Below are 13,657 nucleotides of genomic sequence, written 5' to 3'. Positions count from 1 at the left end.
GATATAGGTGTCTTGTCACGCAGGGGTGTCCTCTTGACACTTTTGACTTTGGTGCTGCCCTGTGTCAGCTGCTTCCTTTCAGCGCTGCTTGTGTCATTTTGCCAAGATAATTTTGTCGATAGTGTATAGAGATAGTAATGGAACAGTAAACTAAAAATGCGTTTCTGGGGAGCTAAGAGATTTGGAAGAAAATCCCAAAACCATTAGGGCAAGGCTACGCTTTCAGTTCTTTCACCTGGAGCCTGCAAACATGTTTCTCCCCACCCAGGCAGCCCTGGTTCCCATTTGTTGGGGTGTCTTGTCTCACAGCTGACAATAGACACTGTAGTCTGAATTAGAAGCAAACTCAGTGACAGAGCTGGAATCTAATGTTCTTATTTTTTTTTTTTTTTTTTTCTTTAAGTAGGATTGTTTGTCTGGCATGTGAAGAACACTGGAATACGGCAGATACCATGCCAGTTTGTGCATCTATGCCGTGTGGCCAATGACAGATTGATTACATTTCAGTACTTTAACTTTCTCAAACGAATGGTAAGTCAGGGAGTGTATTTATTCCGTGTTTCTCATTCTTTAATTCGTTTTGTCCCATGTGAAGAGTCAAAATGGAGATTAGTTGATACAAAAAGTATTTTTCTTATCAGCCAAGCTCAGGCAATTCCAAGCGTCTCCTGTTCTGCACTGCACCAGGGTTAAGCACTTGACATCTAAAACACTTGAGGTTGGAGGAAACCTGCTGTAGCAAGGACAATGCCCTGTGCTGCAGGGTGTCCTCTACTTGACAAGGGGCTTTCTGTGCCTTTGAAGCGGGGCGCTCATCTCCTGTTGAGAAACATGAGATGAAATGATTTCTAAAGTTATTATTTATAAAATTGCTAATAAGAAAATCAAATTTTGGTTAGCAGTCATACAAGTGGTAGATTGAACTCACTTGTGGAGGTAATGTGTTCTGACTGAAGAGTTAATCAGTTAATTTGAATCAAAACTCCTGAGCTCATTAACTCATTCTGTAGTGTGCTGTTAGTTTGAGGTATTAAAAAAGCTGTAATTATCATTCAAACCCTTGAAACTGTATCTTCTTCTTTGAACAGTTGTATTGCGTGTTAGAGGATGGTAGTAAAAGGCATATTTTGCTCTTCCCCGAGTTGTGTCCTGTTTGTTGTACTTTGGAGATATATCTGTGAAACATGGATAAGACTAAGTCTTAGAGCTAATGACTGCTTTGACCCCAAGGAGTGTGTACATCTGTTGGTATTTTTTGAGCTTCAGTCCTGTTTGAAGCAAGAGATGGGGGTCTCTTCCACGCTTCTGGGGATCACCAGCACTTCTCAAATTCTTTTTTTTGCTGTTGATTTGATCTGTATTCACATCACCCATTCAGAATTTCATATCCCTCTTCCTCATTATAATTATTAATGTGTACTTTAAACCATGATTAGTTGAAAGCTCAGTCTTTTTATGCCTCTCTTGTGCTTGAAATATATTGAATATTTTGGGAAAGAAAATAGAACGATAGGAGAAGCTAAATGCTCTTTTTCTTATTCTGTGTTTTATTCTGTAAGAGTTCTAAAAGAGAGGAAACAACTGTCTCCTAACTTTCTGTTCAATATATGTTCATTTGAACTCCTGTTGAAATTGTTGTCTAGTTAATTAGCATAAAGTTTGGCATAAATAGTAATAGCCTAGTGTGGGAGATGATTTTATATCATAGGAGGTAGATTGTATTTTCTGGCATTTTTCTGTTTTTTTTCCATATCTTAAAGATGCAAAAAGTTTAGTGCTTATATTTGGAGACTGGAGTTGTTATGAGCATGTGTGTACCTCTTTGTTTAAAGCTGAATTGATCGCTTGTAAATCAAACAATATTGTCTGGTGGTTTTGAATATGAATAGAGTGTGCTGTTGAAACTATGGGGGAGGAAGTAGTTTTATCCAGAAGCTTAAGTGAACGTTATTGATGCAGTTATGAGTTGAAAAGCTGCTTTTGTAATATCTTGTCCAACTTCAGAAACTTTTTTGCATATGAAGTAAGTGTTTGAAACTCAGCCTAACTCGTTGTGTCATGATAGGAAGTAATTCTCCTAACAATAAGAATAATAGGGCAATAATATTGATGTTAATAACCTGAAATGGACAGAAGTATCTTCTTAACTATTCATCTTAACATTTCTCATTATATTTAGTATGTAACGCAATACAACAAAGACCTCAGCCAACGAGCCAAACCTAAGTCTGATTCAATTGCATCTCCTTTTCGCGACCTTCAGCAATTGGATCAAGAAAAAAAGGTCATTCACAAGATTAGACCAATTTCACCTGTTCATCAACCTTTGTCTGAGACATCAAGCAGAAATGAGTTGAGAGAAGTGAAGTCAGCTGCAGAAACTGAAGACTCAGTCACACCAGTAAGAGCAGAATCCAAAGAAGACAGACAATGGAGAGAAATGAAGCTACGGCTGGATGATTTGCCAGGAATTTTGGCACGCTTGTCCAAAATTAAGCTTACAGGTACTACTGGTAATTTTTTCACTTCTGTGCATCCTGTTTGATATCAGACTTCTTTAGCGTGTTACTGCTACTGTGTAGGTTTTTGTGTGATAATTCCCACTTTACTGACACAAAGTACCTGGGTCAATTCCATCAAATGTTTGCAGGGAAAAATAGTTTTATGGAAGCATTTAATAGTTTTTCCATTAAATTTGTTTAAAAAGAGGAGCTTGCATCGTATTGTCAGCTAGCTTTTGTGAATCATAAGCAAGCGTTAGTACAAAAAATATGGTGGAACTGGGTTAGGAAGTGAATTTACAAGCATTGTATTAGGTATTTAAAGTTGTCTTGGTTAAGTTTACCAGTGTTCTGTCTTATTTACTTACCTTTCACTTTAGTACTGCTTATTGTGAAATTAGTATTGAAAGTACCAACAAAAGATAATCTGAATAATTTCATGTCTTATAATGGAAAATGTTTGAGTGTGACCAATTAAATTTTCTAAAATAAGGTATAATTTACTTTTCTAGTCAATGATAGTGTCGTATGTTCAAACCAGTTTGAAGATACAAACTTCAAAGTTTGTTACGCAACTGCCTTGTAGCCTAACTACATTTTCCCTTGTCCTAATAGTAATACTTAACAACTATAAATTACTACTTTGCCAATAGGTAGTGCTATATATACTTTTATGTCTAAGGAAACTCTAATGATCTGAGCAAAGCCTTACATCTTGTTTGTATCAGGGCCAAGAACAGAAATACAATTTCCTAAGTCCCTACTGCAGTGCTCTCTCCAGTGGGTGAAATAAATTCTTGATAATAAAACTATTGTTCTTTGCCGTAACAATTTGTTATAATAAAAATCCTGAATTCAGTTTACTTTTTGAAACTTTTTGTCTTGCAATATATACGTTTTCATTGTTTGTTTCTCCATGGAAAAATTGTACTGACCACATACAGTGTACAATGGTCATTTAAATTTTTCTCTAATAAAAAGCCTTACAGTTCTCAGTGTTGATGAGACATCTCATGTTTTGGAGTTGGCAAAACTGATCTTGTCTGTATGTCCAAATGTTCTTCCTCGTTATTTTTAAAAAACCTCAAGGTTTTGTGATGGTAAAGAGTTGGGTTAGTAGACTTGAGGGATGAAAAGTATGTCTTTTGGTACTTTACCCTGTCACTTTTACGTATTAGCCTTGGTAATTTCAAATTGAGGTATATAAACTCTTACTGGCACATTTAGCAGTTATCAGGATTATTGCACTTCAGATTTGCAACAGTTTTGTGGCACATGCAACCTGAACTATTGCCTCTTCTTTCTTTTTGTATAATACAGGTCTTGCCTTTTTCTCCCCCACGCTGTTCAGTTTTAGTAACACTTTGTTTCTGTTGGGCTCACCATGGATAACTGATAAGTGCTGTATGAACAATTAGCTCTTCTGGCATATTTTCAATGAGGTGATTTTATTTAAGTGGCTTTTTTATGTGAACTTGAAAGCTAGAATTGAATTAAAAAATCTCAATAGATCCAGAAATTAAAAGTTAAAATGCAATGATTAAGTGACTGCCTTAAAAGACGGAGAGGATGAACTGTTGTTGCTGATATTCCTTAGGGGTAAGCTCAGTGTTAGTACCACATCAGAGTATTACTGGTGCTCCTCAAAATGGGAGTTTCAAGAACTGCAGCAAGACGGAAGTGTGTCTTTTTCTGGAGAAAATAACTTGATGTGATACTTTTGTTGTGAGGGCTCGCTGTTGCTGCCAAAATTTCCACAGCTTCTAGTAGACTCTTTTTTAAATGCAAAAGGCAATATTGACAGGCAAGAAAGTACCACTCTGATTTTAAAATAAGGTGTTCCTTCCTGTAGAAGGCAAAGGTTACAGAACTTCATTTGCTTCACGCTTGTCTGTTGTTTTGTATGAGTCTTCGTTTTGAGATGTGCTGTTCTGATTCAAGGTAAGCGTAGTAAATTTTGTACCTGTTGAGAAGGCATAGAGATATAGAAAAAACCTTAATCTTTCTTCTCATTGTGATCTTTATGTATTTGGTAGGGAAGATATATCTGGGGTGGGGAGATTTTATTGGAAGTGGAAGTGTAAAAGAGTAAGTTGGATGAAGAGAAGTTTGTAGGAGGGGAATTCTGTTGTTGGTCTTTATTGGTGATAGGATACTGTAGGAGACGGGAGCAGGAAAAACATTGGGTCTAGTGTGCGGAGCAAGGAAATATAATTAGCTTTTTTCCAACTTGTGTAATCATTTAGACAAATTATATATTCCGTAAAGAATATGAATATGGTGGTGTAGTTCTTTGATTTTTTTTTTTTTTTTAAAAAGAAAAATAAATTCTTTGAGGTCAGTTTTTAAGTTACAAATGACACACAACTCAATTCCTTTCACCCATGAAGTTCTGATAGATCTCATATCCTGTGTGGTTTTTTTGGCAGACTCTTTATTTATACTTTTTAGAGTATGAAATAACAAAAAAACAAACTCTGCATTATGCTAAAATGGGACTTCCTTATGTCCTCTTCTTTTCCCGCTGCTGAAGTATAGAGAATGTTTGTTTGTATTCTGAACTATAATTCACCTTTGAAAGGAAATGAGTTTAGCTATTACCATACCCTCCTGCTTCATGTAAACTGCAGCTCTTATGACTCTGCCATTAGAAGCTCTGCCTTAACAACAGGAAAAGATTTTTGTTTATATTCTTTTGCCATAGAAAACAATTAGAGAACTTTTAATTACTTGTCGCATAATCTACCTTTTTGGGTTCAATTTCCATCCTTTCCCTTCTCTGTGGTGTTCTCTGTTGGCTGCTGTCTGAACAGCTGTATCTTACCATCCAGGCACTTGGAAAGCTAATGCATCTGTCTGATTAAGTTTTCAAAATTATAAATGTCATTGTTTTCAACTTTATCCTAAAGTTTATGTGTAACTTAAAATAGGAAAGAGAGGTGTGAAGTTATGGTAGTAGGAGTAAATTCTAATAATTTATAATGCAAACACATTAAGAATTTCAGGTTGTCTCACCTTCTTAAATTTAACTTCAGGTTTACATTTAAGTTATGTTTTCCCTAGTGATCGCAGATGAAAACTAAGATGAGCTATATGCAAAAACACAGGAAAAGTAAACTTCAGTTTTTAATTTGGGGGAGGTGTGATGAAGGCACGATATGAAAACTGCTTAGTATTCTCGTTAGATATTTCTCTATGGTTTGTGAACATTTTCTCATTGTTGCTCCTGTAGTAAAGGATGTCTTGCACATTGGTCTTTCGGTGAGGACAACCAGCTAGATGTATAGCACCTTATGTAGCACCTGTCTGAGAAGTGGATGTGTCAACATGGGTCAGATGTAAACTTAACTGCTAATTTCTAAACAGCTGTAGAATTTTTAATCTAACTTGCAAGCTCATTGAGGAAGGGGCTGTGTCTTTAGTATATCTCTAGCTCTGCTGTGCCTGGAAGATTGAGTCCTAACTCCAGGCTGCTGTAACACGGATCTCCTTTAGAAAGTCACACTGGACGCAATATGTTTCAAACATTTATCTACCTTCCCTTTATCCTGTGTTTTAATATACTACAGTTAACATTTTTATTTGTGTTCAAAAACATATTAATTTGTCTAAAGATTCTTTTTTCATTCACAGTTGTGTATTAACTGGTTGTTGTTTACCCAGAGATCATATGCAAAGTCACAGTCTCTCCCCCAAAGTCTTTGTATTCTTTTACAGCATCTTATTGCAAGGCACTTTTACCTTCCAACTCTTAAAAGGTGTTTTAGAGTTTTGGTAGTATTTTCTTCAAAGTACATTTTAATAGTCAATCCATTGAAGCATGATGAACATTGCTTTTCTGTTCTGATTACTGAAGACTTTGTTTCAGATCTCACCAGAGCAGCTTCTGCACTTGGTATCTTGCTTTGGTTCAGCGTGTGCAGTATCCATGCAGAATCACGGGGACCTCAAAGGGACACTTCTAAGCTAATCTATTTTCCCTCAAGTCAGGATCACCTTTAGGTATATCATTCCTGGTGTTGCTTTGTCCATTCCTAAAACCAACCAGGGAATATACAGCTTCCCTGGGCAGTCTGCAGCGGTGTGTTACTGCCCTTCCCTTACTGCTGAAAAGCGTCTCTAACAGAAACCCTCCTTTGCTTCACTTTAAGCATGTTACTATTTCTCCAAACACTAAGAACTTTCTCAAAGTAAGCTTATGTTTTGCTGTGTTTCTCTCATTGAGGATGTGAGATGTTGTTTGGTTATATCTAGCTCTCAGAGTTCAACCCGGTATCTTATTAACGTTATGTAGGAAGAGTTGACAGAAATTTTCCTGTGGTTTTGTTGTGGTCTGTACCTTAGAGCTAAAATAGTCTAGCCTGAGGTGTTTCCATCTCTGTAAATCTGGAGTAATTAGTCATTATTAGAATCATTCCAGGGTTTACTGTGGAATGGTCAGAATCAAACCTGTTGTGCTTTTTCCTCATCAAAGTGTAATGTGCATGTTATGGACAGAATCACAAGACTGATATAATCAATTCTCTGAGGAAACCCATAAATTTGTTTGATGTTTGTTTTTAAGGTAAAGATTTACATATCATTTTGATGCCATCTGATCATTAGTAGCTCCTTCCACAGGCAGGAGGATGTGGACATTCTCCAATCAGGTGCCAAAATTCTTTTAAAGATGGATTTGGAAGCATCTATGCTTTAGTTTTCAAATCTTTTTTAAAATATGTGAATCTTGGCACAGAGGAAAGATGTTTCATAAATTGAAACAGGAGGCTCTGGTTGACGTAAGGAAAAAAAAGTTTTGCTGTGAGGACAGTCAAACTTTGGTGCAGGTTGCCCAGAGATGATGTGAAATTTCCATCCTTGGTGAAGACAAAGCCCTAATGGACCTGGCCCGAATTCAGTGTTGACCCTGCTTTGAGCAGGAGGTCGGACTTGATGATCACCTGAGATCTCTTCCAGTCTGAATTACTCTGTGTTGTTGCTAGACAATGTTAGACAAAAACCTAGGAGTAAAGACTACCAGCTAGAAAATTGTGCATGGTTTCTACATCATGGACTTACTGACCTACGTTTAAGATTGCCAAAGTGGACAAATACGATAATTTATGAGCATTTTCAGTTTTGGAGACTAAAATAGAGCATTTTTTCATATATACCCTTTTAAGAAAATAATCCTATCTTGTTTACTAGAAAACAGCTGGAATTTATTGGATGTATTGCTTACATATGAATTTGTGCCTGTGCGTTAGCGATCCTTTAGCACAAAAGAGTTGAACTGGAAATCAGACGCCTGAGATGTTTGCTACTGACTTACGATGTGATCATGAACATCCTGCTTCATCTGTGTCTGTTGCGTATTTGTAAAACGAAGATGATGGATATCCAGCTTTACATAATGACTCGAGTGTTACCAAACCGCTACGTAATGGAGCAACAATGACTAAATGAGGTGCCTGTGTTGTGTTCGTAGGCTAAAAATCTGGTAACAGCGCTCTAGTAAAAAAAATCCATTTGCTTTAGTGGAGTTCTGGTACATTTCCACTTTATTCTGGAATAATGGCATTTATTATGGCATTTATTCTTTAAATGGTAGCTTTAATATAGCCAGAAACTTTGACAAAGATTTATCGGTATATATTGTTTAGATTATTAGTAGTCTACATTTATTCTCAGTTCTAAATATATTTCATACGCCTGTCAAAGTAGTTCTCATTTTGTGATTATTAAAACGGTAACTATTATCCTATCAAAGAAGCAAAGCTTATTAGTGGTAGCTTTCTGGCAGTTTGTTTTCCATGCTACAAGGAAAACTAATGAAATAAAAATAAACTATTATTACAGTCTATTTTTTGCGAAGCATTTTAAAATTGTTCGATGGTAAAAAGAGATTATCTGCTCTGTTCGTAGTATTGCACTTGAATTTTATATGATATGATGCAAAGATTCGTTTCAAATTATTGTCCCAAATTTAAATTTGCTTCAGGAGTTTGGCCTTCTTTAGTGTGCAGGTTATAATCTGCAACAAAACTTAGGTAAGCCTACACCCAAACAAATCTAAGTTTATAAAGGAAACATTGGTCAGATGTATAGCACTAATACTGATGCTACATTTAGCTTTCCAGAAACCAAAGCGTGAAAAGTCTGGAAGGAAAATTCCATCAGGTTTTGGAATGCTGGTTTCCTTTAAGAAGTATTTAAACATTTGTAGTAAACCAGTGAAATTGTTTCTTAAATTAAAGTAGAAATGCATTTGCTTTTGTCCTTCCATATGTAGTGATATATCATCAGTACAGGAGTAGAAAGGAAATCTAAAACTGAATTGGTTTGCTTTGGCTTTCTATGCTTTTATTTTGGCTTGGCTACTTTTTAATAGGAGGTAAACAAAATATGGCATAGTGATTCACATGCTGTACATACAAATACAGGGACTTATAAAGGCAGATCACGTTACAATGAAGCTGAAGAGGAATGTAAAGAATACGGTACACTGTAGGCTTTTTGAATATGTTTTTATGTTAGAAACATCTTAATTCACCCTTTTTGTCACCAATCCATTAGCATTTTCTTTTTCATTTACGTTGAAATTGGAGACAAATGTCCCTTGTTAATTTTTGTTAAAGCTTAAAGATGTTTAAAAGACGGAAAATTAGGTTTAGGCTGAGATCATAAGTTTAAATCCTGGCTTCTTTTTGAAGAGCATATATAATGCCAACTCTCATCAACAAATCTTGAAAGGATCAATTCCATCTATTATGCAATAAAGTGAAGTTAATTTGGCCCCTAAAGCACTAAACTAACAGGGATTAAAAACCAAACAGAATCAATTACCTCATTCCCTTGATGTGATCTCAATTAAATATACTTTTCCTCCATGAGGAAAGTAGAAGAGTAAATTATTGCTTCCACAGTAAAAGAAAATAAACTTCCCAATCCGAAGGGAACATTTTCTTATTTACTCTTAACGCGTTGCATTTGAATTGCTGGGCAATGAGACAAGCAGGGAATGCCTTGTGTTCAGAGCACTGCCCAAACAACTGAGAATACCTGTTTCAGTGGGATAAGTGAGGGGATGTGCCACAACCTTTTTTTAATGAGATCCTGATAAGTCAGACTGAAATGACTGGCTGAAATTAATCTGGAGAAATCAATGGGGACTTTAATTAGTGCTGTAGCTGTACAGTATTAGAGTTTCTTTGAGGTCAGTGTAGTGGTAATGTTACACTGACTGTTTGCCAATCTGCTTCACCTTTCTTCTTCAGTAAATGAGTTGGTGTTTTCCCATAATAAATTGGTGTAAAGTGCTCTCTAAGATAAGTTTTAATTAAATTTTTGTCTAGAAGCTAATGTGTGATTTATTATGCAAAAAAAGGATGCAATCACTCTTAGAATTGCAAACGCCACTGTTTCACCATCATCTTTTCAGTGTATTTTTGAACTCTATCAGTTGTAAACCAATCCATTTCGTATTTTCTTGTGCACTCTGCTAAGAAGGATCCATGAGTTTTGAAACCAAGATGCTGTTGTATTTATATAATAAATGGGGTCCAGTCTTTCAGAAGTGATCAGTACCTGCATGTCCGTTAGTCCGTCTGGTGGGGTTACAGAATCTGTGGTTATTTCACAGCTTCTCAGAGGGGTAAGGCTCCATCGCAGATTCGCTGTACGTTAGAAGTAGCCGAAGGGCAGCGAGAGCCTGGCGCTGCCCTCGGTGATGCTGTCGCAGGGAATCAAAGGCAGGGGACCCTGACCCAGCGCACTCGCAGCCAGCCTGGGCGACAGCCATCTGCACAGCACCCTGTGGATCCCTAACAGCGCTAAATAATTAACGTTTATAATAATGTTATGTACATCATTATAATAATATTCAGCTGCCAGTAGATTTTAATACTTAGAGGAAAGTTTTGATGAGCAGCAAGTTTTCTTGTTAGGATTAAATCCTAAGGTTCTTATGCAGGCACAGTTCTTAAAATTAGCGCTTTGCATGTGCATCCTTGCTGGCAGGTCTCTGCCTTGACATTCAGTTTTTCATCTCAAGTAACGCTGCTTAGTAGATAATCCAGGTATTTTCAGTCAGCAAAAGTTATTTATGTGTCACTTACCTTCAGACAAACAGGGCACTTTGTAGCAATCAGGAAGATATGAACATTTTGATTCTTTGATTTGAGCTAGCTGAGGTCTGGAACATGTAATTACATGCAAAATATTATTTAAATACTTTCTGTTTAATAGCTATTAATTTTAGATTGTAAGGTTCAAGGTCATGAGCAAGATATTCAGTAAATGTGCTGACTTTTATAGTATAAGAAATTTTTCATGTCGTATTATTTCTTGCCGAAAGTGAGGTTCGTAAGACCTATTATTTGGGTAATTACAATATTAGGACTGAAACTTGGGTAACTTTCATTTTAAGGATGTTATTTGCAGTACTGTACTAAAGTTATAATTTTGGATGACAAAACTGAAATGGATTTTTACTAATCCACTCAGATTTTGAGGCCTTTAAATGTTGCTAGGTCCATGTGATTGTGTGATTGTACCTTCTGCCTGAAGTGGGCATGCCAAATGGGAACAGTGTGGGCAAATCCTCATACAGCTTCACTAGCTGTAGCCTACGTGCCCTGAGTCTCTTTTTGACTTTCTGCACTGCTTAAGTTCCTGCTATAATTTGATATAATGCATATCTCTCAGTTCAGGATGTTTTTCTTCCATGTTAGACTTTGCAATGGCATTGGAGTTACTGGAACAAATGTATCTCATGTACATGTTGCATGAGGCAGTTTGATCCTGTAGCAAATCCATAAAATAGGGAATACAGGCATGAGTTTTATTCTCACCTCTTCTACTCATATGCAGATGCTTCTGGGTTTCTCATTTCATCCCTGACAGCTTTCCTTCTCATCTTTGACTTCTTTGTGTAGAGTATTAGTATTAATTGTACGCAGTTCCTGGAGTTTACTTTGGTCCATAAGAGTAGTAAAAAGTTAATCTGCACAAGGGTTCTTACAGGGTTTAAAAACCTTAAGTCTAGAGGTATGTAGACAGGAGACAGTTTCTTGTTGGTGCCTTGAACTGTGCTCTCGCTTGTGTTGCAGCTCTGGTTGTAAGCACCGCGTCTGCTGGCTTTGCCATGGCCCCGGTCCCTTTTGACCTGACCTGTTTCCTGCTCGCCTCCCTCGGAACTGGACTGGCATCCTGTGCTGCCAACTCCATCAATCAGGTCAGTCCACCTCTTCATCTGTACCGCAAACCAGTGTCGTCCTGGCTTCTGAAATACTGCCAAGGGGTGTAAATGGATGGCTGGGAGTGCTGCGCCTTCAGCTGCCGCGCAAGCTCCGAGCCACTAAAACTGACACCGTGAAAGCAATATATCTCTGCAAATTAAAGTATCGTTGCTAGGCACAGTGTGTTTATTCAGAATGGAAATGATGAGGTTTTAAGCCTCCCAATAATAATGTTTATCTTGATAATACCAAGCCTGGGTCACTGCAAATGACAAAGGAAGAACTGTGTAATTGGAGTATAAGAATAGCCATCGGGGCTCCAGCCTTATGAGCCTGGTTCCTCGGTTGCATTATTGTATGACCTTGTCGGATCTGACTAAAGAATAGCTCAGAGCACTTTTCTAAACTTCTGTAGAGGGACTTCGGTGGGGTTTGTGTGCTTCTGTTCAGGCTGGAATCAGGGAATCCCATGCATCTATAAAACATACTGTAAGTCTCTGTCATGTGGTAGCTGTTCTATGCCAGAGATGTTCCAGGTGCTTGAACTTGAGCCTTCTTGCATGCGTGAATGTGCCCGTGGAGCTTGATGCTGATCTCTCAGCTCTCTTGCAATCCAGCTGTGAAGCAAAGTTGCTGTTAGGCTCTTCCTAAGTCCCAAAGGAGAGCCTAACTATTGAACAGGTAACACCACTTGTGGTGTTGAACTGACTTACAAAGCATAGTAGTCGCGGTCGCTTTCAGTTGTAAATACGGCCTGGAAAAAGAAGTGGCAGTAGCAGTGCCACCTTTGAGAGCACTTTATGGTTTCAGCAATCACTTGGGAGATGGGGGGGGGCTGAGTCCTGGGACCCTGCTAACGGACCAGGGCATGGAGGTTTCCCATGCTATACATCCTGGAGTCACCTTGATTGAGTCGGGCTCCTTGATTTTTATACCTCGTAACACCTCAGTTGTAGGCACCCGATGTGCTTTTTGAGATTGCACCTATAAGTAGACATCTTGCTTACACTGAAGTAACCGTAAAACAGGTTTTACTGTTTGTTTTCACTGAGCTTAAAATTGGGGTAGGCAGCTGACTTCCTGTCTGTTTTCTCTGCAAAATAGGAAGGATGCAGCATGATTTTTAGTTGCTTGGAAATATTAAGGTAGCCTACCTAACTTGAAAACACTTAGGTAGCCTTCAAAAATAGTTTTAAGACACACACACTATTTTCTGACATATACATTTGGTTATCATGTACATATTTTCCACATAAAGTCTGGGTAGAAAAGCTGTCATAACTAAGGTGAAGCTTTCTTGGTTTTGATACAATTTTAGAGGTACACTTTTCTCCCCCCTTTTTTCCTTTACAACAGTTTTTTTAATATTAAAAATTCATTTTGTGACTTATCAATCCTTTGAAATATTTACTGTCCTATTTACTTTCACTTTTGATGTGGATACTACTGGACTAACAGGAGAATTAATTATTTCTTGTTGAGAGACTCTTGTGCAACTTGTCTTTCTTGAGATTTTGATAGAGATGATATTTACACACAAACAACTGGTTTTCTTTGTCTTCAGCTTCCATGTATTGCTCAGTGTTGTATTTTGTCTCAAAAATAGCCACTTTTTACACTCTTGGAAGTCACTCATTTAAATCTTGCATTTTAAAATCTTGAGATACTTGGGAGTACCAGGAATCCTGTGCCATTATTTGGAATTTGACGCTTTTGAGGTTTGCTGGGATGGGAAAGGAAAGTTAGGAGTGCAATAACCCTTAAATAGAGAAGCTTACTCCAGCCTTACAAAGTGTAAAACTGTCTTTCACACTCTCAGCTGAAGGCTTTAAGTTTGCACACTCGCTCATGATGAGCCACTTGCCTATGTAGACAGACCTTCAAGGCAACTACTCTTATTAAGGAAAATGAAGCAGAGTTGGTTACAAAGCAAAAGAA

The 13,657-nt window shown here is 37.4% G+C and overlaps 1 protein-coding gene across 1 annotated transcript; it reads left to right on the top strand.

The window, feature by feature from the left end:
• Positions 1–406: 406 nt before the first annotated feature.
• LOC104080169 (protoheme IX farnesyltransferase, mitochondrial-like) lies at positions 407–11,715 on the top strand (the record flags this gene model as incomplete). Its single annotated transcript, XM_009582467.1, has 3 exons — positions 407–531; positions 2,180–2,504; positions 11,591–11,715. Coding segments are annotated over 3 exons (575 nt in total), but the record flags the coding sequence as incomplete, so codon positions are not given.
• Positions 11,716–13,657: the final 1,942 nt, after the last annotated feature.

This window comes from Fulmarus glacialis, unplaced genomic scaffold, assembly GCF_000690835.1.
Source record: "Fulmarus glacialis isolate BGI_N327 unplaced genomic scaffold, ASM69083v1 scaffold21667, whole genome shotgun sequence".
In the NCBI taxonomy this organism is placed as follows: Eukaryota; Metazoa; Chordata; class Aves; order Procellariiformes; family Procellariidae; genus Fulmarus; species Fulmarus glacialis.
Note: the sequence above shows the minus strand (reverse complement) of the source record. Positions and strands in the feature narration are given on the sequence as shown.